Source organism: Apaloderma vittatum, unplaced genomic scaffold, assembly GCF_000703405.1.
Source record: "Apaloderma vittatum isolate BGI_N311 unplaced genomic scaffold, ASM70340v1 scaffold11977, whole genome shotgun sequence".
Lineage (NCBI taxonomy): Eukaryota > Metazoa > Chordata > Aves > Trogoniformes > Trogonidae > Apaloderma > Apaloderma vittatum.
This window is the reverse complement of record NW_009727848.1, coordinates 207-26,537: the sequence shown is the minus strand read 5'-3', so window position 1 is coordinate 26,537 and position 26,331 is coordinate 207. Positions and strand designations below refer to the sequence as shown.

The following is a 26,331-nucleotide window of genomic DNA, read 5'->3' as shown; positions in this document are numbered from 1 at the left end:
TGATGTGGATGTGCATTGTTGGATGGGGCCCGGCTCCTCTCAGTGGTGTCCGATGATAGGACAAAGGGCAGTGAATGCAAGCAGGAGCACAGGAGGTTCCACAAAAGCATTAGGAAAACCTTGGTGCCAGAGCCCTGGCCCAGGCTTCCCAGGGAGGGTGTGGAGTCTCCTGCTCTGGAGACATTCAAACCCCGCCTGGACGTGTTCCTGTGTGACCTGCTGTAGGTGATCCTGCTCTGGCAGGGGGCTGGACTAGATGATCTTTTGAGGTCCCTTCCAACCCCTGACATTCTGTGATTCTGTGTTGTCCTTCCTGAATCTTTGACTACCAAAACTGGAGGATAGATGGAGGGACATGAGGTGACTCATATACTTTAGAGGAAGAGAAAGGTAAAGCTAGAAGAAAATAAGAAGATGCAAGACTGTTTCTTAGAAATTGAAGGTGGAAGAAGTTGGATCACAGTCAAAGAAGTTAGAAAAAGGGAAGATGGCAAGATTATATGACGAGAAAGGAAGTATAAGGAAACAGGTGCTTTTAAAGAACAGGTCCTTTGTTCCTTTGGCCTTTCATTTTTCTTAATCATGCTAAACCTGTGATGAGTTTCTGTGGGAAAGGTTGATTTTTGGTTTACCTGTTTGGTTACAATCAATTTTCAATCACCTGAGAATGTGTTTTGACTGTTTGCAGCGGTGTTGGATAATGAGAGATTAACAGCAGAGGAAATGGACGAAAGACGACGCCAGAACGTGGCCTATGAATACCTGTGTCATCTGGAGGAAGCAAAGAGGTAAGAACAAATGGTTTTGAAACTGCTGGTGCTTTAAAAGAAGTTGTGATATTTGGTAAAGGGAATAGTTTTGATGCAGCTTGACTTTTGGCTGTGTTTCTTAGCGGCTGTATAGATACATTCTAAAAAACAAACAAAACCCCCCAAACCAACTGATGCCTGATCTGCTTGTCTAACCTGTTCTTAAAGACTCTTTGTGACAAGGACTCTGGAGCTCTAGTGCTCCAGTATTCCTAGCACTGCATGGGTTCCATCACTACTTATCAATGGACATGAAGACAGGTAATTCTTTTAACTGCAACCTTTTACAAATTTGAGTTTTAACAGTGTATTTCCCTTGCACTTCTCTGTTCTTAGACTGAAATCCCAGTTCTTGCATATTTCTCTGTGGGTCGTGTTTAATGAATCCATAGTACTTTTCCCTGGATTGTTCTCACTTCACTCATTTCATGTCTTTCGGGAAGTGCACTGCCAGAACGGAAAAGTTTTGCAACAGGGACATTACCGTGCATACTTATAAGAGCGCAAGGTCTGTTTTGTGTACCCTGATGGATGTGCTGGTACTGTACGTCGTGGCATGGTACCTGCCTTTTCCCAGTGGTGTGATGTAGCAGAGTTTTGCTGAGCACACCCTCGAAGGTGTGCTGCTGAAATTTGTTCCTCGTCCTCTGTTTCTATAGTCTGTGGTGTTTTTCTGAGTGTGTTATCTTTCACTTGATCTTGCTGAATTTGATTTTTCCCGATGTTTGATTAATATGTTGAAATAATTTTGATCTTATTCTTGTCCTCCAGCATCTGTGTAGCATTTGTGTCATGTCTGTCTTTGATAAGCATGTCAACATGCTGTATTTCTTCATTCGGGCAATTAATGAAAGTGTGATCAGAACACAGTGGTTTCTATGTATCTGCTATTAAAGAAAATATATCCAATATTAAAAATGAATGCATGAATTCTTACTCTTGGTATTCATTAGCATTTTTGCAAGCATTCAACCGTACCTGGAGAATAGGAATGAGGCAGACCAGTTTGTCTACTATGTTCCTTCATGACGGTTGGGTCTTTTCATGCCTATGCATAAATTGAGATTTTTTCATTTGAAATTTAAAATGTTTTTTTGCCGCTGAAATTGAGACCAAAGACAGGTTTTCAAGAACAAGATTAAACAGAATGAGGTGAGGTAATGTTTGTATTGGTGATTCCCCCTGCCCCCAACACTTCTGCAAGTAAGGCTTGTGTTTCAGTTTGAATTTTGTAAATAGTCAGGAAATGAATGTGAGCATAGACTTTCCTTGTTCCCACAAAGACTGAGGTGAACTAGCCAATGTGTATACCACAGAAAATGACTTCTGGAGCAGTAGGAAAGTGTTCTAAATAGTTCTAAATAGTCTGCAGCATGTTTTGCTGTGGCGTACTGAGTACTTCAGTCTGCCTTTGTCCTTCAAAAGATGATATGGATTAAGAGCAAAAAAACTTTCACTGGCTGGATGATTAATTTTGAATAAATCTGTGTAAGTCTTCTCCAGCAAGACAGACATGTTCCACTGTAGTGATTTTCATAGAATCATAGACTGGCCTAGGCTGGAAGGGACCTTAGAGATCATTAATTCCAACCTCCCTGTCATGGGCAGGGAAGCCTCTCAACTAGAGCAGGCAACACATGGGGACCGAACGGGGATCGAACCCGCGACCGTGGTGTTATCAGCACCATGCTCTAACTGACTGAGCTAACTGGGCCCCAGTTTTATTGGGAAGGATGTTGATGTGTTGCCTTAGGGTCGTGGTTTAGTGGTGGACCTGGCAGTGCTGGGTTAACAGTTGGACTCGGTGGTCTTAAAGGTCGTTTCCAACCTAAGCAATTCAGTAGTTCTGTGAAATCCTGAGTTTGTACAGGTTCACTGCTAGCAGAGTATAAAGAAAGACTTCATTCCAGGATTGAATGATTTGTGCTGCCTTACCAAGAATTTGTAGTATGTTTTTGGAGGGGCAGGAAGCACTCTGTTTATGGTATATATAGTCTTCTAGGTGCTTCATAACAATGGTCACTACTACACGTTCACGGAGGCTCCTTAGCTACTAGCAGGTAGTAATTTTCAGTCCGTATGGATTCGAATGAGTTCAGAAGTAGTGAGAAAGATCTGAATATAGGTCAAAATAACTCCATGCCTTTGAATCCAAAATCTTTAGGAGCAAATGCTGGGTGTCAGAGAGTGATGAGTTGTGCTATAGTCACTGTCTGTGCTTGAAGATACCCCAGATCCATCACTTGTGGACTCTTCCTGTCACTGGCTGCAGAGGAGATGCTTTCTGTTTAAGCCCATAGAATCATTAAGGCTGGAAAAGGCCTCTAAGGCCATCTAATCCAGCTGCCTAGCCGGTACTACCACGACCACTAAACCATGTCTCAAAGTCCAGATTTACAGAAAAATTCAGGCAAAAGTACCTAACACAGCAACAACTTTAAAGTTTTCATTACGCTCTTGCTTAATCCTGGGGATTTACTCTTTAGATAAATCATCTTTGCCTCTGAAGTTTCTTTGCCATCTTGTTTCTGCTCCTGAGTATTGCCTTGGTATTAATGAGGCTGAGCAGCCAGGCATTTGATTTTGCTGCACCTTGTGAGAAACAAGTTGTCTTCACTGTTTTGTCTCAAGATGAGCCTTCAGACGGTTCAAATAATGCCTACAGGCTGCCCGCACGTTTTGTGAAGAGTAGAGCAACAGCTGTGTTGCTCAAAATGCAAGCAGTGGTGTTGCAGCCTTTCTCGTATCCACCTATCTGGCAGCCAGAGCACTTACTTGTTAAGAGGGAGATCTGCTTGGAGAGCTTCAAATACCGCTTTTCCAACCCTCAGCCTATGTTTGCTTAGTGGCCCTCAGGCCGATCATGCATATGTGAGCGGGAATTCCTGACTGCTGTAGCTGAAGCCATGCCACTTTGCATAAGAGTTAAAGATTAAATGACCAGAAGGCGGGAAGCAGACTCTTTAGTTAAATAATCAAGATGCACAAGACAGAACAGAAAGGCTCGAGTTCATGATCTACTTCAAGAAGCTTTTTTCCTCACTGAACAGTCTTTGTGTAGAATCATCCTTTGAAATTAATGATTGCTGGTCAGTATTGCGTGCTGGAAGAGATCTGAAGATGGAACTAGTTATGTTCAGAAAACATCTGCAGTACTTTAGTCAGTAGCCTGCAATGTACAATCTGAGAAAGTGTCCTTATTGGTGACGTCTTCAGATTTAGATGGGAGGCAGTCTGAGACTGCTGGATTATGTCTGTCTGGTTTGCCCATGTTTTATTTCAAATGTATAGCTCCTTTTTGGAGATCTTCTGGTTTTATTGTCTCACTTTAGAATCAGGCTTTTTTTTTTTTTTTTACCATTTGTAATATTTAAGTATGATTAGATTTTTACAGTTGCAGAGTCAAGAGAGAAATAAGCTTATTCATAAATTGGTGTATTTGTAGCTATATTTATATGTGAGGAGTCCTAATATTTTCTTGGATTATACATGAACTGGTGTTTGGCTAAAAATGGCTCATATATTTCCCACCAAAAGTGACCCTTCTAGATCAGGTGAGGGGGTCAGGTGGTCACTAATTGATATAGCAGAACTTCCTCTTAGGTGGCATAAACAGGGCCCCTCTTTTTATTCCAGGATAATAACCACTTTTTTTTTCTTTATTCCCTTGTATTTCTATTTTATTTCCACTTGTAATTTGGGTCAGGAGCTTTTTTTTTGTTGATGGTTGGTTTTTTGGGCAGTTTTTGTGTCTGTGTCTGGTTTTGGGTTTTTTGTTTGTTTTCTGCTTCTGTCACATACAATGCAAGTCTTATGTTAGATTGTAATCCCCATGAATATTCACAGATAATATTTTATTATCAGTAGTTGTAAGCTGAAGTAGCTGCTGTTCAGCTCTCATCATTTTATCTGGGGCTTCTTATCAGCTCCTGTTTGGACTTGAGGAGATAATTCTCTACCGTTCCTGTACTATTTCACTGATGACCTCATGCAGCTGGCAGGGAGTAGCTGTCTGAACTGAAAGTGTCTTGGTATGCACAGCCCGAACTATATTTTTCTGAGAAGTGAGTGGAGAGAGGTGCGCGGAGGACAGTGTTGGAGCACCACCATCTTTGCCTCACTCTGAATACGTTTTTTATGACTCACTGGAAAATAGTAATGAAGGACAGGCCAGCAGGAGAGAAGCAGCTGTTTGCACAGAATTCAGTTCAGAGAGCAGGGGTTTGCCATTTCGATGATGGTTTCTGAATGAATATTGTCTGTGATGTAAAGAGAGAGCAGCCCAAAATAACCAAAGCCAGTAGCTGTCATGTAACAGTTCTTGATTATTGGGTACTGTGCAGTGCTTCCTAGAACCTGTATTTACTAGAAATCAACTTAGTTTTGAGGTTTGATGACTTAGTGATGCTACATCTTCTGTGCAATTAAGCCTATTTAGTTTCTAATGGTAAGTGACCAAGGCGATTAGTTTTGGCAAGAGAATGATTTAGTGTGCCTTGAAAAAGGTTTTACATCTGATAATTAAGTTCCTCACAGCTATGGGTTTGGTACTTGTCTGAAAGCTCTTCAGGATGATCATTTTTGCAAATGTTGTAAATGTCGTAGGATCCCCATCAGCAAGAGGAGCTAACGTAAGTTTTACCAGTTGTTGGCTGTTGGCGGTGGTAGCAAAGGAACAAATGAGGAACCTCGAACCTCATATTTACTTTTATGGGAGGAAATACCTTCTTTGCTTCAGTCTTCACAGCTTAGGCCTGCCCTCAGGAGTCCCAGAATTTGGAGGTAGCAGAACAAGTCTGGAGGACGGCTTTCCTTTGGTTGAGGAGGATCAGGTTAGAGATGAATTAAGTAAGCTGGATATCTGCAAATCCGTGGGTCCTGGTGGGATGCACCTTCGAGTGCTGAGTGAAAGGAGTCATGGCTGGGGCACTCCTCATCATCTTCGAAAGGTCTTGGTGAACATGCGAGGTGCCTGAGGGCTGATGGAAAACCAGTATCACTCCAGTCTTCAAAAACGGCAAGAAGGAAGACCCAGAAAACTACAGGCCTGTCAGACTCACCTCTGCCCCTGGAAAAGTGATGGCAGAGCTTGTTCTAGGCATCATCTCAAAGCATGTGGAGGAAAAGAAGGTTGTCAGAAGTAGTCGGCATGGATTCATCCAGGCAAATTCGTGTCTGATTGATCCAGTAGCCTTCTACGATGGCATGACTGGGTGGATAGATAAGGGGAGGGCAGTGGGTGTTGTCTACCTTGACTTCAGCAAGGCTTTCAACACCATCTTCCACAGCATCTTCATAGGCATAGAATCATAAAATCATAGAATTTTAGGGGTTGGAAGGGACTTTGAAAGATCATCTAGTCCACCCCCACTGCCAGAGCAGGATCACCCAGGGCAGGACACACAGGAATGTATCCGGTCAGGTTTCAAAAGTCTCCAGAGAAGGAGGCTCCGCAACGTCCCTGGGCAGCCTGTGCCAGTGCTCCATTACACTCACAGTAAAGAAATTTTTCCTTATGTTGAGGTAGAACTTCCTGTGTTCTAACTTAAACCCACTATTCCTTCTTCTATTACTGGGCACCACTGAGAAGAGATTGTCTCCTTCCCCTTGACACCCACCCCTCAGATATTTATACACCTAAGTAAGGTCCCCTCTCAGCTGTCTCCTTTCAAGGCTAAACAGCCCCAGTTCTCTCTCTTCATAGGAGGGGTGTTCAGGTCCCTTAATCATCCTCATAGCTCTCCGTTGGACAGTAGGTCCATTAGAGATGGCCTTCAGAACGAGCCACTCCATCATCTTCCCAGGAGCGGAGGGGAGGCTGACCGGCCTGTAGTTGCCAGGGTCCTCCTTCTTGCCCTTTTTGAAGACTGGAGTGACACTGACTTTCTTCCAGTCATTCCAGTCATTGGCTTTCTTCCTAAGCATGTTTAGGAAATGGGGGTTAGATGAACAGACAGTGGTGTGAATTGAAAACTGGCTGAAAGACAGAACTCAGAGGGTTGTGATTAGAGGTGCAAAGTCTGCTTGGAGGTCTGTAACAAGCAGTGTGCCCCGGGGGTCAGTCCTGGCTCCAGTCCTGGTCAATATATTCATCAATGATGCGGATGAAGGAACAGAGTGTACTTCTCAGCAGGTTGGCTGATGGCGCAGAACTGGGAGGGGTGGCTGACACCAGAGGGCTATGCTGCCACCCAGTGTCACCTGGACAGGCTGGAGAGCTGGGCAGAGAGAAGCCTTAGGAAATTCAACAAGAGCAAGCGCAGGGTCCTGCACCTGGAGAGGGATAACCCCATGGGTCAGTGCAGGTTGAGGGCTGAGCTGCTGGAAAGCAGCTCTGAGGAAAGAGACCTGTGAGTACTGGTAGATAACATAGTGTTCTGTGATTCTGTGGGGAAAAAATATATTTAGTTACCAGAATAAGATCTTTGGTTCAACTGCATGTTGCCAGGGACGGTACATCAATCATAAGGAAAAACATGTCCTACGTTACTTGCTTTTTGGTACCTTGTGAGAATTCGTGACAAATCTTCAATTGTAGCTGAACTAAAAATGTTTGAGATTCATATTTTGAGGCAACGATCTGCTGGATTATGAGATCCCTCTTACTTCAAAACAATGAATAGTGTGTTTGTCCAAAATCACCTGTGGTGTTGGCAGTACTGAGCAGTGCAAAAGCCTTTAAGCCATAGCTTTGTACATCCTTTCAGATGGCTTATGCAGACACTGTTGGGGGAAAAAGAAGTGTTGCTACTCTGGCCACTTTTTCCTCTGCTGTGATACTGATGCAGCAATGCATGTTTTCCTTGACACACCCGTAGGGAATTGCAGTAGAAAAGTTAAATGGATGTGAATGGAAGCATCTAGATGTGAGGGCACCACGTGCAACAGGGGAAGGGCTGTTGGAACATTTAAAAATGCCTGGATTAGCAACTAGTCCTCAAGACTCCAGCATGTTTGTGTTCAGTTTCACAAGTGTCATGGTTCAAGCCAACTGACCGGCAGGGAGAGACAAAGGAACCATGGGGTCACTCACACAGTCGCTTACTCACTCGCTCCTCCCCTGCTGGGAACGAGGAGGAGAGCCCGGAAGGAGCAGTAGGTAGAGCCTCGTGGCATTGAGATAAAAGCAGATTTTTAATGATGAAACATAAATGATAACAATAACAGTGAAATAACAGTAATGACAATAATGTTTAACTAGATAGCATATAACGTGAGTAATATGCAACGCAGATGTCTCACCACCCAGAACCCAACGACGCAGCGCCGAGCTCTCAGAAAGAGGTGGAAAGAGAGAGACCCTCACCCTGGCCAGCTCCCTCTATATACCCCAAGCATGACATCATGATGGTATCAAATATCCCCTTGGCTAGTGGCTAGTTTGGTTCAGCTATCCTGGCTATGCCCTGCTCCCAGCCTCCAGCGAAAATGAAGCCTATCCTAGCTGAACCCAATACAAGAAGACACCCTTTGGAGGCATAGCACAGTGAACAAATCCTGATGAGTCATGGAGGTGGCACAGCCCACTGTGTTTGTATGTGTGACTTCAGATTTACCTGCTTTGGAAGGCTTTTTAGGGGGCTGATTTTGAAGACTATCTCTCTGTGATGATCTCTTTTACCAGGATGTCAGTTGTTACACCACTTTGGAAGCCAACTTGCCTTCCTGCCTGTGGATTTGAGTACATTCTTTGAAGAGTGGAATTCTAAATAAGTATTGTTGGTGTCTTCCTTTAGCTTGGACACCTGCTGTCTGGAATGTCAGTCAGCTTTTGGGAGCCTTGTTTCTGTAGGGTGGGTTGTCACGCAAAAGATGGTAATCTTTGAAATTCTGTTTGTGAGTGCAGGATGCTAGACAAGATGGGAGAAAGCCAATGATATGTTCTGCAAATATGAACCCTGAGGGTGGGGAGTTAGGGAAAGGGAGATGGTTTTCTTTCTTGAAGTTTTCTTGTTCTGGGTAGAATGTTTGGTAGGTGTTCTGAAAGTCTTTGCGTGATGTAATTTGTCGATTTTGTAGTATGAATTGAATGGCTGGTTAGCAGCGTTTACTGCTTCGTTTCCAGCTTCTGATCGGCAGTTACGCTGGGATCACTGAAACTTGGTTTGACATAGGGTTCTGCCCTCTTCTGCTTCAAGTTTTTCTACCATCTAGCAGATCCTCACCAAATTTTCTTGTTACAGCAGTTGCGTAGCATGTTATCACAACCCCCATTGCTTGAGGAAGATGATACCATTTTACTGCATGTCAGAAATCCTTTGCAACACACTGCACTTAAATAAAAGTCTTTTTTAACACAGGGACAGGTGTGTTATATTACAGGTCCTTGTTTTTCAAAATGTGGATATCCAGGAATTGTGGAACTCGGTAATTAACTGTCAAAACCTGAAGCATATGAGCATTTCTACGTCTTTGCTACTGCAGTTTTTAACTTTGGCTTTTGTAGATGAGGTGCGTATTTTCCGTTTATTTTCTTGTGGACAAAATGCTTATTGTCTTTCACTTGCCCTCCAAAGTCCTGAAAAGAGAAGAGGAAACTCTTTCAGTCTTTCCACAGGCACTCCTTTAAAATATTAAGGAAAACCCTACATCGGTAATATGTGCTGTGACAGTTTGGAGGTGGGTTTTTTTTTTGGTGCGTGTGTGGTTGTTTTGGGTTTGAGTTTTTTTATGGGGGGGGTTGTTTGTTCTATTTTGGAACCTGGACTAGACAGCTTCATGTGACTTCTGTGCCAGTGTTAGGACGCTGGGCGGAGTTAAACCGTAAAAGTATCCAGTGTTGATTTTTTGAGGCTCCAGGTAGTGAAAAGTTGTCCTGGATTTGGCTAGGATGGGGTTAATTTTCACAAGAAGCTGGTCAAACCCATGACACAGGTCTGCCAATATCTAGGTGGATCATTCCAATAGATTAAAATTAATGTGTAATTTCCAGTAAGAGTTTTTCCTGCTTTAGCTATTGTTTCTTAATTGTCATTGTCTATATGAGAATTCTGCTCTTGCATATACTCTGTTTATATTGGTGCTAGTTTAGAGTTATTAAATATTCTCTAATAGGCAGTCTGCTGACCTGGCAAAAGTCATCTGTTCTTCTCCTTGGGATGGAGGGTGGGGACATTCTCTGTGAGGTGGCTGGATTGAATCTGCTTGCTGAGATACACAGGCCTCCAGAAGGCAAGGGAAGCAGCTTCAAGCTGTTGCTGCAGCTGGAGAAAGAGGTTTGTCTTTTCTAGGTGTGCCCTGGTGTCACAGTTTCTTTCTCCGTGCAGTTTTAAATGTATTAGCTGTGCCTAGACAGTTATGCCTGTTCCTGCTTCCTGACAGTTTGGTACTCTGGTCATGTGGCTGTCTCTCTTTGGTTTCCTCTCTCTAGTCTCCTTTTTCCAGTACATCAAATTCAAGCTTGTTTTTATTTCCAAGGCATGTTACTTAGTTTTGTAATAAGTAATAATTTTTTCGCTTGCTGATCACTATTTTCACTTGGCCAAGGACAGTAGCTTTGATCAATTCCTGTTCCATATCTTCCTCAAATAAGGTCCCTCCTGAAGATGATTTCTTTTACCCTCAGCTGATGTAAAGCTTCTGCCTTTTCCTATATTTAATGCCCTCTGCAGCAGTGTCTACCATCCTTCACTGGATTTGAAAATGTTAAGGTAGGTTTGGCTGGTTGTTTTTTCTTTTTGGAGTACGCTTTCTTTGTCCAGTGTGCACCTTCGTTGTGTTGCATGTTTTATGGCATGTTGTGGGCCATCTGGGGCAAGGGATGGCTTGGATGATAATGTGCTGAATTACAGTGACTGCTTGTGCGTAATTGGGGTTTCTGTGTATTGCAGTAAATAATAATTTCCTTGTCTGGCTGCTCTGGAGAACCACTTTGTATGTCTAGTGGATGGGAGGGGTTTCAGAGAAGATTATTTTCCTGTCGTCCGTGGGTTGACCACAGTGGACACCACTTGTTCACCAAGCTGCTCTCTCACTCCCCCTTAGCTGGACAGGGGGGAGAGAAAAGAAGATGAAAGACTCATGGGTTGAGATGAGGACAGGGAGACATCACTCAGTGATTACTGTCATGGGTAAAACAGACTTGTGAAATCAGAGTGGGATAATGAGAAATAAGAACAAATCTCAAGCCACCTTCCTCTCATTCTTACCTTCCTCCTTGGACTCAAATTCACTCTGGACTTCTCAGTCTCCACCCCCTGAGTGATGCAGGGGGATGGGGATTATGGCCAGTTCATTATGCATTGTCTTTGCTCCTTCTCTCTCCTCATATTCTTGTTCTGCTCCAGCATGGGGTCCCTCCCACAGGAGACAGTTCCTTCTGAACTTTTCCAACACGGATCCTTCTCATGTGCTGCAGTTCATCGCACCAGGGACAGATAAAAGCAGTACTGGTTGTCCTTTAGCATGGCGTGCTAGTGTTACGTACTTTTATTTTCTCAGAGTTCTTAATGGGTGGAAGTACTGAAGGTTGCCCTTGGGGCCAGTGTGGTGGAAGTGACCACCAGGTGCAGCCCTGGATGGTGCGTCAGGCCACAGTCTGGTCTCAGAGTTGAAAAATGTCTCTGACTAGGGCTACATACGAAAGAAAAAGACGTCTTGAAATTCTAGGCCAGGTGAAGATTAGAAGAAGTTGTTTCTGGCCACTGCAAATAGTTAATTTTATCATGCAATTATTACTACTTAGTGATGACCAAGAAATAAGCTTTCCTTACTGGTCAACGAAGATCACTTGTTTTGACTGGCAATGCCTTCTGTATTTTTTTTGTGCTGTGTTCTGCTTTCTTTTTGTGCTGGAACATATCACCTGGTAGTCTTGTCATGAAGGGAGCCATGTTCCATAGAGGTTTTGTTCATTATGTTTTTATTGTTTGCTCTACTATTTTTGTTTATCATTTTGGGTATTCTTGCAAAAATCTCTGGAGAGATGGGTTGCTAGTTGTTCTTCCTCAGGCTTCTCTATAATCAGTCTGAGAGGAAAAGAGTGACTTTTACACATTTTTTCCATTGTCTCAGGGTTAGCAAGACTTCTGGCATTTTTGAAAGTATAAGAGCAAAGTGTGTGCTGCATGATAAACATTAAGTCTCTGTCTTGTCTACGTGCCTGGTAGTACGGGAGTGTACAGAACTACAGTTCTGGATAAAATTGGTATATAATACTGTCGAAAAATATGGCAGCTTTGTGTAATCCTTGATAATGCTGTACTGGGGGAGTAAACAAGTCAGTAGCTGGGATGACCGTTGTTAGTTTTTTCCAATCCTTGCTAATGGAAGAGTGTTTTCTGTAGAAGTTTGAAGGCAGCGTTACTAGAAGAACTGGCTGCCTGATGATACCTGATGTTATTTTTCTACTGTTGTGCCTTCTCAAGGAAGTCCTGGCTCTAAATTGCAAGTGACGGTAGCAGCTGCATGTGGATATTCAAAGATCTTTTTGTAGGAGGATGATTCGCATTTCGCAGCAGTAGGACTGGTTGATTAGAAAAGCACAATTACTACTTAGAGCTAGCTTCAGTAGAATCGGAAAGTCCAGCATTACCTGTGCAGTCATGTGATGAAATCTGATTGAAGAATTACTTCTGGATTTAAAAATTGTCTTTCCTGTGCCTGGTGAGAGGGAAGGAGCATAGTGGAAACTGCCAAACTAGCCAAAAAAAAAAAAAAATCGAGGTTTCTGGGGAAAGTTTTTTTTTACATCATATTGTTCTAATGCCTAATGCCTTGCTCTGTAAAACTACCTTAAAGGAGCTTGTAGAGAGGTGAGGATCAGTCTCTTCAACTAAGTAATAGGTGATAGATCAAGGGGAAATGGCCTAAAGTTGTGCCAAGGGAGGTTCAGGTTGGATATTAGGAAGAGTTTCTTTACTGAGAGGGTTATCAGGCACTGGAATGGGCTGCCCAGGCCAGGGGTGAAGTCCTCATCCCTGGGAGTATTTAAGAGTCGAGTAGACATAGTGCTCAGGGATATGGTTTATTAGAGGGTAGTTGTTAGGTTAATGGTTGGACTCAGTGATCTTAAAGGTCTTTTCCAATCTGGGCAATTCTGTGATTCTGTCTAAAGCGAGTAGAAGTTACTGCCCATAAACGAGGTATCCACTTCCCCATCCCTCCTGCGCTGTGAGATTTGAGAAAGCCTTTCCTCTTGTTCATCTGGAAATTCTGCATTTATTTCTGCCTCTTAAGGGTGACAGGTGTTAGTAGGTGAGCTTTTAAATGTAAAAGGTACTGCATAATGCTCTCTGAAGACATCACTTTGTCCTCTGGCCTAGCAAATAGTTAAGCAGTGCTGCACCAAGTGGGAGCTTTGTCGTATGTAAATCGCCCTAGTTTTGTAGTTAAATTAACACCCACTTACATATCTGTTGAAACAGGTATAAGTACAATTGAGACAAGTTATGTTCTAATTTTAGGCTATTTATATTACTTTATGGAGATGCTTAAACAGAACTCACTGCCTCCGTGTCCTTCGGTAAGGCATTAAATGATTTCGTTGCATGTCTCTTCTGCTTTCATTCTGAGTCTTCTTTGGTTGAACGAAGTGGGTGGGGTTTTTGTTGCCCCAGTAAGGCTCTTGATGCTATGAACCCTGTTTCTAGTATATGGACCCTTCTGGGGTTTGAGTAGCTTTGTGTCTTCTGGGGAGTTTTTGGCTGCAATGGTCTAAGGCATGCAGGTGATGGTACAGAAGGCTCTTGCCCCACTCGGAAGGGAGAAAAGGGTTGCTTGTGGGGCCGGGGAAGAGTTGGGCTGGATTTCCAGAGGTCCTGTCCAGCCTGAGAGACTCTGTGAAGGCTGGGTTGAAGCAGCATAGGAAATGCAGCCGTGTGGGATAGGGAGAGAGCAGGAGCTGAATGATACTGATTTACAGTATCTTTTGAATAATGGTCCAGAATTTTTAAACTTATGTAATGCTGTTTCTATCACTTACTCAGTTGCTGCCTGCATTTTGTGAGTGTTTTTGGGTGAGGTGGTGTTTTCTCCCTCTGTACACCCCCACGTAGTGTTGCAGTGTCCCATTTCAAGTAACACTTTCTTCATTAGTGCTGGGGTACAGTCATTTTTATGCAAAGTGTATCTCGGCCGTTCCAACCAGCTGCTTGTTTGCTGATTGAAAGGTCTTGCACACAGAACCTTTGTAATCTGGACATTCAGAGCAGAGGCTACGGTTGTCATTCACATTTTATGAACAGTTTTGTGAGATGTTAGTTGGAAAATTTATTCTGGTTTTGAAGGTTGGGAAGGACTAGAAGGGAGTGAGAGGGCTGGAGCACAAGAAGCCGCAGAAGCTGGAAGAAGCTGGCTGTTGCCTGTTTCCTGCAGAAAACACCGCCCTGCTGTGGGAGGGCTGTCAGCAGAAACATAGAACTGTTTCTTGTTTCTTGTGTTGATTTTTGTGATCACTAGTTCCTGAGAAATGTGTAGTTTCCCCTTTCTGCTCCCTCTCCTGAAGTCTCCCTCCCGGTGTCAGTTGGAGACAACTGGTTGCTGACCTCTGGCAACCTCATTGAAAAGCCTCATGGCACCTTTTTCTTGCTTTTGTTAGCTTTTCAAAGGTGTCACCAGTGCTGCTTGGAGCTGTAGAGAAGCCACTTGTGAGGAAAAGGCTTTTCTGGGCAAAGGGGTTGTAGGTCTTAAAGTTGAATAGTTGTTTGCATTCATAGGGAAGAATCAGTAGAACTGAGATTTGAAGACTTTAACAGTGGCTAATTGTAGGTACTTTATGATGAGCAGCTATGGAATATTAGTGCATTTTTTTCTTTTGAAGTAATTTTGTATTTCTCTGTGTTACCTGGAGAGGAGTGCATATACTGAAAATAATCTGAATGAATCTGAAGCCAATGGAACAGTGGTGAAATTAAGCTGTTTGTAAAACCTCTATTGAATCATGAGTGTTGTCAAAGGTTAGTACTCTTTCAGCAAGTGAGGCTGTAAGCATAACTGCCTGCTGCAGGATCCTCAAATAGGAAAGCAGCATCAAGTCCCTTAGCTTTTTTTTTAAAAAACCCCATGAAACAGAAGTGCAAGAGTGATTAATTAAAAATTTAAGGACTTTATGCTAGATGTGTTGTACAGTTTTTAATGCTTGTGGGTGTAGGCATCAGAATTGCTGTAGCTGATTTTAACTTGTTAGTGGAAAAGGCCATCTGAGAATTAGTGGCAGCTAGCTAAACAGATGTTTTTTGAATTGTACCTATAAGCAAGTAAAGAATCAGAGCAAAGAACGGAGCACTAGTGCCATGCCTTTTTCTAAGAACACTGGCTTGTTTATCTTCAAAGGCGATGAGACCACATTGTATCCTAACATTTCAAGTAGAGGGAGATGGAGGAGTGATAGATTCAGACATGAGAACTTGACTGGCATTCTCCTTGTAGTGAGGTACATTCATCTAAAATGTGTGTTTTAGCAAGCGTTCTTTTTACGCTAACAGATATGGAAATGGAGGAGCTATGGTAGAGTAACAGCCTAGCTCTATGGTTGGGTAAAAAAGAGTAAACCTTAAAGATAGCCGAAACTGAGTACAAGCAAGACAAAAAGATTGTCTAGGACTGCATATCTGCACTAGTCAATTACCTTTCTTGTGGCTGTTAAAATATTGCAGCCTGTGAGATTTTTCATTTTCAGTAACAACTATCTTCTGTAATTAAAAATGCAGCTTACTACTTTCTCAGGAGAGATGAAAAACTGGCCGTGGTGAGTTTGAATACATCTCATGTCAGCTGAGTACTGCTACAGTGTTCCGTATTTGACATCAAGTGTAAACTGTGCAAAAATATCCCCAAAATGCAAATTATGTTTTAGATTTACAATACTACTTTTCTAAATTACTGTAAAGAAATCATCATGTAGTATTTGTTCTCTAAGGTCAGAAAGAACGCTTACTTTGTCTTCTCAGATATTGCAGGTTAAATCATTCTAAACCACTGAGCCTTGTGTGCTGAGCTGAAAATCGGTGGCTAAGAGGCTGATTCATGTGTAGTTCATAGGTTTCTGCTGTGTATTTGGTGCTGTTTATCAGAAAAGGTGGAGCAGGCTGGTGTCACTGACCACAGTTTCAGTCATCTGATTTCAGTCTGCTACTGCCAGAGCAGAGAGCTGCTTGTCAGACAGTTTTTTTTCAGCAGACTGAATGCACTGCATTGTTCAGGCTTCTCACTGTGAAGTATTAGCTAATCAAAAACTACTTTACTATCTGATTCCTGCTCTCTTGTTTGAAAAAATGCAGACCATGGTGACAAGGTTAGTTGTCAGTGCTGAGTGCAAAGCAATTACACATTTTTCAGTGTCACAGCTGTCTTTTAGGATATAATCCCCAGTCTGTACGTAAGATAGAACAATGACGTGATATTTAACTGTATTTAAAGCCTGTGTTATCTGAACAATCCTGTTGTTGCACAAGCTGTGACTACCTGCCTGCTAATTCTAGGTTACAGCTGTGCTAATAATCGGTGTTATCCTCTAATTCTGTCAGCGTCAATTTTCATGTTTACTGCTTGAAAAACTGAAAGAGGTGGGCATTGAAAGCATATATGCCAAAAATGGGTTAGAAACAGCACCATTCAATGAATCCCCATGAAAACACTGCTTGGAGATGTTATTGAGCTTGGCAGCTCAATGATAAATATGAGCTACTTTTCGTACATACGTATGGTGCTCAATTTTAATCAGACTATTCTGAGGCATGAAGCCTCACACCTCGCAAATGTGAAATGTCTAGAGTTTTAGTTGGTCAACAGAGCCACAGAGTTTTCCCATGTGTGTTTTATAGGGCTAATTTCTGCAAAATCTTGTTCATTTACTGCAGTTATTCATTTAATCTGTTACCACTTGCATCTAGTATGGAGTCTTCCCGTTATTTTGCCTGGATTAATATGGAGCTAAATAGTTTACAGTTGTGTATGCATCTGAAACAGTATTTACTTAGAATATTAAAATTCTGTTCATTGGGTTCAGACGGGATCCTCTACTTGCCTGTCTTTAAGAGGAGTTGCAGTAATGTGGAGTCGTCATCCTAGTGAGCCAAACGTCGTGTGAGCCGGACTGTCAGGTCTGTTTTATCACACGGGCTGCTGCTACTCTGGGCCACTACTGTCTTGAAAGCCACTTTTCTGTGTTCTTCATTGAGCAAGGCTCATCTGTCTTGTTAGAACTTTAGAGTCCAGCTGTGAGGCATGACCTAAGGAAAATACTTGAAAAAGTGACCCGTGGCTGTGCAGCTCTCTTTTTTTCAGAGAACAGAACAGCCAGAGACCATCTTGTATTTGGAAGAGACTGTATTGCTGAGTGTGCAGTATACAGCCTCTGGTAGCTCTGTACGGAAGAAATATCGAGGTGTACTTCTGTTTTGAAAATAGCGAGTTTTCAAATTATATGCTGTTGCAATCCTTGTTTTTCTTATGAGGATCCAGGACACCATTAAATGAGGTGGAAGGAAACAAGATAAGGGAAAATCAGTTCTTATGGGGAGAGGAATGCCTGTTCATGTTTTTTTCCCCCTGTTTTTGAGATGTATAATGAGGTGGAAGAAAATATATAGCTCAGGAAGTTAGACTATGACAAAGTAGGGCCTCTCTGAGATCAGCTTAGAAGTAGTATAAAGTCACAAATTAACTAGCGAATACTGAGCGTGAAGAAATGCTAGTGAGATAAACCTGTACTTACGAGGAGGATTTAAGTTAATTAAAAGGACAGGTTGACCACCACATCTAGACTGGTACCAGCTAAATCATGGACTGAAGGAGAAACATCATGGTGAGGTGGTATCTTAGTTACTTGTGAAACTCTGGCTGCTGGCTCTGGACTTCTTAGTATTTTGCCTGAAGTGTTCCTGACTAGCATTTTAGTGTCACGGATTGTGTGGTAGTGCTATACCCACCAAGTTAATATTGTGCTAGAGTATGATGGCAGTAGCAGCATGAAACTTGTTTAGCATGGGCTTGTGCTTGCAAATTGGAAGTGCAGTCATGTGGCCAACTTTGTTCTCTTGCGTTTCCAGATGGATGGAGGCCTGTCTGAACGAGGAGCTACCTCCCACAACAGAGCTGGAAGAAGGACTGAGAAATGGAGTCTACTTGGCCAAACTTGGAAACTTCTTCTCCCCTAAAGTGGTTTCTGTGAAAAAAATCTATGATAAGGAGCAGACTAGATACAAGGTGAGACCTATCGGCCATAGATACTGCTTTAGGTAGGCATCTAAGATAGGAAAATGTGCGCATGGAGGTACTGTAAGCAAATAAGCAGAAAGTTTATATTAGTGTTACTTGAGAAACTCCACCTTTACTCTAGAATGGTGGTTAAGCGAGAGGAGTGGGCTCTTTGCTTTATAGCTGAGCTTGCACTTGTGTGAAAGAACTCGTCTTAAAACAGTCAATATAATCGTATATGGAAGACTTCTGACTTCTCTCTAAGAGCACTGTTTTCACTGTCTGTGCCCGCTGTTCTTGGCAGCTGTGATATTCTGTTTCTTACTGCCCTCCCCCTTGTTCCTGCCTATTTTTGTTTCAGGCAACGGGTCTCCACTTCCGGCACACAGATAATGTAATCCAGTGGCTGAATGCCATGGCCGAGATTGGTCTCCCCAAGGTAATTTCTGTGTTGCATGCACAGATAAAAAATAATGTCTGAAAAGCTTTACATTCTGTGGAAGCATTTTCACCACAGTGTTCTTGCCCTGCATTCTTTTGTGGGGGATATCCCTGCCCATGGCAGGGATGTTGGAACTAGATGATCTTTAAGGTCCCTTCCAACCCTGACAATTCTGTGATTCTAGGATTCTTTTGAGGAACATCTAAGCTACCATTTGATTGTGGAAGGTTTTTCAGAAATCTACTGAAAGAAGCAGCACAATAGAAAATGCTGTGTTCTCCATTTCATTAGATTTCCCTATGGGATTTTCACATCAAGTTGAAATTACTGCCTTCACTAGGAAAGTGGCCAGATAAACTCCTCTGAGCTAATAAACATTGTTGCCTCAAAATGTGTGGATCTGTGGTAGTGTTGCGCTGATAATCAAGTTGCATACATGGATAATAAGTAAATTTTAAGTGTTTTTTTTTTAATCTTTTTAATTTTTTTGTAAGCCATGTTAAGTTTAGTTTCATTGAAACAAGCACTGCATAGTTCAATCTGATATATGTTTTATTTGTATGCATGCTTGCAAACTGAACATCTTGTTTTTGGTGAAGTTTTTCAAATATCTTGTTGAAATTTACTTGTTGAGCCTTGATGGAATTTATGGTGATCTTACAGGAACGAGTTTGGAAACGATGTTAAGGTTAGGTGAAAATAAATGAGGAGAGAGTGTATTCATCCACATGTGGAGAAAGTGAACAGGAAAAGGGGAGCCCTGTTTTGGGTGGTAAAAACAAAAGGAAGGATTAGTGCTTCAAGTAGGAGAAATGTTGAGCCAGGGCATTAAAACTCAAAGAGTTTTACTCTCTGGACTGTAGTACTGCAGGAGAATTGGACTTATCACAGTTACGTGATTTGGCTATATAGAGTGAGTATAATTCAGACTGCCAACTTTGTTTTATTTTTAGATATTCTACCCAGAAACTACAGATATCTATGATCGCAAGAACATGCCGCGCTGTATCTATTGTATTCATGCGCTCAGGTAAGGCACGTTAGGCCGAAATCTAAGTGCTTCTGAAGTCTTTCTGCAAAGCTGAAAAGAGAGAGGGGAGAGAGCTGAACTGAAAGCTGGATAAGGATGAATTTTCTAGGAGAACAATTTCACCAGGTCAGAACAAAGATCTCTGAAGCCAGTATTTTGCCTTGGGCAGAGGCCAAATCAGATGCCGAGGGAAAAAGAACCAGTCAAGTATGTCGTGATTACTACCTTCCCATCCCAACTCTCCCCCACTCTCTCTGTCTGAAGCAGAACTAAACACTTTCTGGCTTAAAGGAAAGCCTGAAGCCCTGAAAGGTGTTTGACAGAAAGGAATATAGTAGTTTATGAAGGGATCGGTCAGAAAGCTGGTGTGATCAGAGCATTGTACTGCGGTACGTGTATCTTGATGATCACAGTGAGTGATCAGGCAGAAGCTGTTGTTGAAAGATCTCTTAAATTTTAAAATCTCACATAGACCAAGTAGGGTAATTCTAGTTCTTGAGGAAACTGGGAGGATTCATTTGTTGATGCGTTGTTCTTCAATTTGACAGGATGGCACGTTGCATGCTCTTTGAATTTTTTGGTGTTTTGATTTTTGTTGAGTGGAGTTATTTTTTTTTGTTGTTCCTTCTGAGTAGCTGGTTTGAATGCAGTTGTGATTTTTCAGAATATGTTGAGATATTTATGTAAAAAGGATTCTTTTTTTTAGAGTTTACTGGGTGATTGATTGCTGGGTCCTTTGTCAGTTGCTTGCTCAGTTTAAGTTCTCCAGAATGGCTGGTTCTGCTCTCTCATCTGTTGCCAGTTTGAAATCCAAAGAAACAGATTTCACTTGTCTGAATGTTATCTGATATTTCAGATTGCTGTGGATTAAATTATTATTTATAGAAATGAACTTGATTCCAACTTTAGATCTAAAATGAGTTATCTCTGTGGAGTAAGTAATTCAGCATTTACAGCGCAGTGAGGAGTCGTCCTGTGGTGGGGTAGAGTGCCACTGTCAAGACCAGTGCTCCTTTTTAATTAGATTATAGCAAAGTTCCTCCCTCGCTGGCAGCTTTGTGACTACCGTAATTACTTTATGCCAGGAATTAGCTGGCATATATTGTTGTTATGTGTTCTTTTTGTGTCCTGGCTGTTCCCACCCCTTGGTCTCTCCCCAGTAGGCTGAGTTTTGGACAATTACCAAGCTTTACAATCTGCTCATCATATAACGACATTTGCAACCAAGAAAAGGCAGCGAGTGATAGTAGTAGGCGTCCCTTTTCTGAGAGGGACAGAGGCACCCACTGCTGACCTGACGCACCCTCTAGAGAGATGTGCTGCTTGCCATGGGCTTGTGTCGGTGATGCCACCAGGAGACTACCAAGCCTCATCCAGACCACTGACTGTTTCTCACTACTTTTGTGTCACGTGGGCACCAGTGATACAGCCAGGGGAAGGCTTAGTAGCATCAAGAGGGATTACAGAACCCTGGGAGTGGCAGTAAGGGACTCTAGAACACAAGTAGTTTTTTCATCAGTCCTCCCAGTGAAAGGGAGGGGGTTCAGAAGGGTCAGTCATATTTGTTGAGTCAACAGTTGGTTACAGAATTGGTGCCACAGCCAGGAATTTGGTTACCTAGACTGTGGGACTTACTTTGAGAAACCTGGTCTACTGGGAGCTGATGATATCCATCTGCCTGAGAAGGAGAAAAGCATCTTCACCCATAGGCTTGCAAAGCTGGTGAAGAGGGCTTCAAAGTCACGTTTCCAGGGGAGAAGAACCTCAGTCCATCCCACTTCTACTAGCTTGATGGCAGTGCCAGATGCAGGCCCAGAGCCTGGAGAGGGATTACCAGTTGGTGGGAGAGCACCTGTAGGGCAGCATCAAAGAAATCCAGTCAGTAAGTCAGCTTTGTTGGGGGCGCAGCTTAAATGCCTTTATGCAAACACACGTAGCAGGGGAGTAAGCAAGAGGAGTTAGAGGCACATGCAGGCCTGCAGGACTATGGTCTTATTGCCATAAGATAGTGATGGGATGGCTCCTACCGCTGGAGTGTCGGAATGGCAGCATACAGACTCTGCAGGAAGGCCAGGCAGGGGAGGTGAGGAGGGGTGTTGCCATCTGTGTCAGTGAGCAGCCGTGGAGTGCACGGAGCTTTGCCAGGGCTGGAGGAGCCAGCAAGAGCTAATGAATCAGGATTAAAGGGAGGGCAGGGAAAGGAGACGTTGTAGTGGGGGCTTTGCTACAGGCCACCCAAGCAGGAAGCCTGAGAGGATGATGCCCTCTGTAGACAGATGGGGCAGCCACGTGTTCACAAGCCCTGGTCCTCATGGGGGACTTCAGCCACCCTGATATCTGTTTGAGGGACAACACAACAGTGCATAAGTAGTCCAGGAGGGGTCCTGGTTCCTGCGTTGGTGATAACTTCTTCCTACAAGTGATAGAGGAGCCAACAAGGAGAGGTGTTGGTGGATGAAAAACTGAATATGAGCCAGCAATTTGTGCTCGTAGCCCAGAAGGCCAGTCACATCTTGGGCCAGCAGGGTGAGGGAGGTGATTCTGCTCTGCTCTGGTGAGACCCCACCTGCAGTGCTGTGTCCAGCTCTGGGGCCCCCAGCATAAGAAGGACATGGGCCTGTGGGAGCGCATCCAGAGCAGGGCCACAAAGATGTTCAGAAGGCTGGAGCATCTACCTGGTGAGGAAAGGCTGAGAGGGTTGGGGCTGTTCAGCCTGGAGAAGAGAAGGCTCCGGGGAGACCTTCTAGTGTCCTGTCGGTGCCTGAAGGGGCTACAGGAAAGCTGGGGGGGACTGTTTATCAGGGAATGTAGTGACAGGACAAGGGGTAATGGTTTCAAACTGAAAAAGATTAGATTTAGAGTAGATATTATGAAGTTCTTCAGCGTACAGGCAGTGAGGCCCTGGCCCAGGTTGCCCAGGGAAGCTGTGGCAGCCCCCTCCCCGTACGTGTCCAAGGTGATTGCTCTGAGCAACCTGATGTAGAGGGAGGTTTGAAAATGGCAGAGGGTTGAAACTAGGTGATCTTTAAGATACCTTCCAACCCAAACCGTTCCGTGAGATTCTGTGATCTGTGCTCATTGTCAGACCACAAGGAAAAAAACTGTTATTTTTTTCCTAATTATTTATTTATTTTCTTTTCTAGTCTATACCTGTTCAAACTGGGTCTGGCCCCTCAGATTCAGGATTTGTATGGGAAGGTGGACTTCACAGGTATAAAAGAAATAAAAGTACTGATATATTTGCTGCCTTTATCTCATACTCTATTAGACATCGTATACATCTATTGAAGGATTGTTACTGTTGATATCTTAAATGCAAATTAAATTAAAAATTAATGGCTATGAGGAGTTCTAGTAGTTTAAGAAAAAGGTTTGATTTGGGTGTTTCTGAGCCAGGCTGTTAAATAGCCATAGCTTCACTAGTTACTGCTTTTGCGAACAGCAGCCCCTTAACTTTTTTGCCCCTGTCGTAAGATGCTTAAACCTTTCTTTGTCCCCTTGGGAGAGGTTTCAGTTTGGAACTTGGTAAATGGTTCTGACCTCCCATGACAGTTTAAAGTAGAGGTTCCATCAGCTGAAGAAGAGTTTGCCAGCTGATCTGCTGCAGGAGATTCCAGCAAAAAGTTTCCAGTTCACATGCTCCCTCAAGTTTTCAGTTCTTTGATTTGTGTAAAAATGTCATATTCTGTGTTTTGCATTAGTGAGGGTCCTGCCTGACTGTGCATGTCTGATTTAAAAGGTATATAAACTTTATTTGCCTGCAAAACATTTGTTGATTGTACCTATAAAATGCTAAATGATTAGTTGTATGGTGTTTAGCAACATATCCTCTATTCACTTTTGTCAGCAAAGTGCCTCTAGGGAGGGGAAGAATGCTAAAATACTGCTGGTGCATTTTCCTGACCTGTTGGCAGCCATAGCTGAGGCACCTCAGACTGTTGGAATCTGTTTCCAGCTTCTCATGAGAGTTGTGTGGTTTTTTTCTAGTGAGAAAGACTACAGAATGTTCCCATAAAAGTTTCTTGGATAAATAGATTTTAGGATAGTGTGTAAAATATCTGTTAATTTTCATTTATTTTGTTTCACTTACTGAGCTGTATTCAAAGTAGTATTTAAACAGTTATTGTAATTTATTATAGCTATCCTAAATTTTTTTGTAGCAGAAGTTGGTCTAGTGGTGCTGATCCTTAGGAATTTAAGCCTGCATAACACTGTTTTTATGTATGTTTCAGAGGAGGAAATCAGTAATATGAGGCTTGAGCTGGAGAAGTATGGTATTCAGATGCCTGCCTTCAGCAAGATTGGAGGAATTCTTGCAAATGAACTTTCTGTGGATGAAGCAGCACGTAAGGAAAAAATGGAGTTTTGGTTTGTGTGATTATTCGAATTGGCAGACTAGATTTTATTTTTTTTGTGTTCATTTTAATGTCCCTTGTTGTAAGACAGTGCAGTCCTTTTGATAGGCCTTTTGGAAGACTAAGAAGAGGGTTTTCTTCTTTCCCCTGGGTATATTTTCCCCCCCTTTCCCCACCTCTTTCCCCCCCACTTTCCCCTCCTTTTCTTCCTGGAACGTGATGATTTGACTAGCTAGAGTATTGTACTAAGAAGCAGGCTGCCATTTTTGTCAAGAACACAAAGCCATGATGGAATGAGAGGTACTCTGATAATTCTTTTGATTTGCAGTTAGCTTGCACATAATTCTTCTGCTCTTTCCAGTCAAGTTCTCGATTTTAAATGGAGCTGTTGTGTTTGGGACTAACTGACAGACTGTGACTTGTTTTTCAGTACATGCTGCTGTCATTGCCATCAATGAAGCAATTGACCATCGGGTTCCATCTGACACTCTTATGGCCATGAAGAACCCTAATGCCATGCTAATAAATCTTGATGATCAACTAGAATCCACTTACCAAGACACACTCTACAGAGCAAAGCAAGACAAGATGGAGAATGCTAAAAATAGGGTAGATCAATTCTTCTTTCAAATCTTCTATCTGCATGCGTTGCAGTTTTGTACTGCACTGGCACAGGTTGCCCAGAGAAGCTGTGGCAGCCCCTTCCCTGGAAGTGTTCGAGGACAGGTCATGTGTGACTTGGAGCAACCTGGTCTGGTGGGAGGTCATTGGAACTAGATGATCGTTAAGGTCCCTTCCAACCCCACCCGTCCTATGATTGCAGCATGAACTGTGGAGAATTCACAGAACGTGTGTTACCGTTCTGTATGTGTAGTGTCAGGTGGATTTACTCCTGGTGGTATTTTAGTGTGTTCCCCAGAAACCTGACCTTCCTATTGCAGAAGACAGGCGGCAGTTAGCTGTGTTACTCTGTTTAGCTGTCTGAAATAGTGGCTGCACAGGGTTCATGTCTGCTTGTACGCTGGGAATAGCATTCCCTCTGTTTCATACAATATAGATAAGTTTTCCTAACAATGAAATGGTGAGCCAAACTGTCCGATACTCTCAGAAGGGGTCGGTGTTCTTTCCGAACACTGTGTATCAAATGCCTAGCTACATGCACTGCTTTCTGTGCTCCGGAGCTCTACTGTGTGTTCATAGAGACCCATTACATGAAATAAGGTGTTGCTAGGCTGCCTGTATCAGAGCGTGAGTATCCTTACTTTATATATCCCTGGAAGTTTTTAAGGCCAGGCTGGATGGGGCTCTGAGCAACCTGGGAGTGGGAGATGTGCCTGCCTGTGGTAGGGGGAGTTGGAACTAGGTGATCTTTAAGGTCCCTTCCAACCGTGACAATTCTGTGATTCTATATATATGTACTTCTAGGGCTTGTTTTTACACGTATAGAGGTTGCCTATCTATGACTTACCGCAGCTTTGTATAGATACACAGTTACAGTCCCTTGATCTTTTCAGTGAGAAAATCTATGAGGGCAAAGGAGACTAGAAACACTGATTAGCTTTTATTTCATCTTCAGATTGCCTCAGAAAATTCAGAGAGAGAGAGAGATGTGTATGAAGAACTTCTGACTCAAGCTGAAATTCAAGGAAACATCAATAAAGTGAACAGTAGGTGTCATGCTAAAGTAATAGTCGTAATTAAAATAGTAAAGAGTACTTTAAAACAGTACCTGTGCTCCTCCTTGCTTTCTGTAATGCTAACAAAAGTGGAAGGCAGCTCCCCTGTTTTGTGTGTTGGTGGTTTGGGGTTTTTTTTGCTGTTTGTTTGGGGGTTTTCAACCCCACTCAGTATATAATTGTAAGCTGAATTCATTTTGACTTCTGTTTCCCTTCCTTTAGGAAGTGGATAGTCCATGTTGCAGACCCCCCCAAATTCTTCATCTTGACTAATGCATGCCCTTTCCAACCTGCAGCTCATTTTTCAAGCACTGCTTTGCAGTTGATTTTGGAAGCCTTCCATTCAGATTACATACCTAACTTGCTGTTTATCAGATCTAAGAGTATTCCTTTCTGAGCAGTAGGTTATATGAACTATGGGATTTCCTCACTTAATGTTTCTCAAAACTCTGCTTTACTGTTGCTAGCACATGCAGCCATATCAAAGATTGACCTGGCTTTGGCACAAGGAGATGCGTTTGCACTGTACGAAGCTTTGACAACACCAGCCCTAGGACTTCGAGGATTGCTACAAGAAAATTGTGACTGGTATTTCAAGCAGTTTTTGAGTGATAGACAACGGAAACAGGAGGTATGGAAAAGATTACCCTGATTCATGAGGTTTTTTCTCCCGTCTTTTGCCCCACCACAGTACATTAATCACTTGCCATATACCTGCATTAGAGTTTAGTGTTGGTTTGAAAAAGTTAATGCTAAGAGACAGAAGCATACAGTCATTTAGTTTTCATCTCTGCATATGAAAGACCAGTATAATGTGTGTATGTATGTATATATAATTAAAATACTTTCACCAAACATGAGAATGCTAACTCATGTGTGCATG

The 26,331-nt window shown here is 42.7% G+C and overlaps 1 protein-coding gene across 1 annotated transcript; it reads left to right on the top strand.

Annotated features, from left to right (window-relative positions):
- Nucleotides 1-688: 688 nt before the first annotated feature.
- On the top strand, nucleotides 689-26,079 carry LOC104277254 (ras GTPase-activating-like protein IQGAP1; the record flags this gene model as incomplete). Its single annotated transcript, XM_009873839.1, has 9 exons — nucleotides 689-788; nucleotides 17,798-17,954; nucleotides 18,307-18,384; nucleotides 19,341-19,417; nucleotides 22,561-22,628; nucleotides 23,650-23,763; nucleotides 24,203-24,381; nucleotides 25,349-25,439; nucleotides 25,916-26,079. Coding segments are annotated over 9 exons (1,028 nt in total), but the record flags the coding sequence as incomplete, so codon positions are not given.
- Nucleotides 26,080-26,331: the final 252 nt, after the last annotated feature.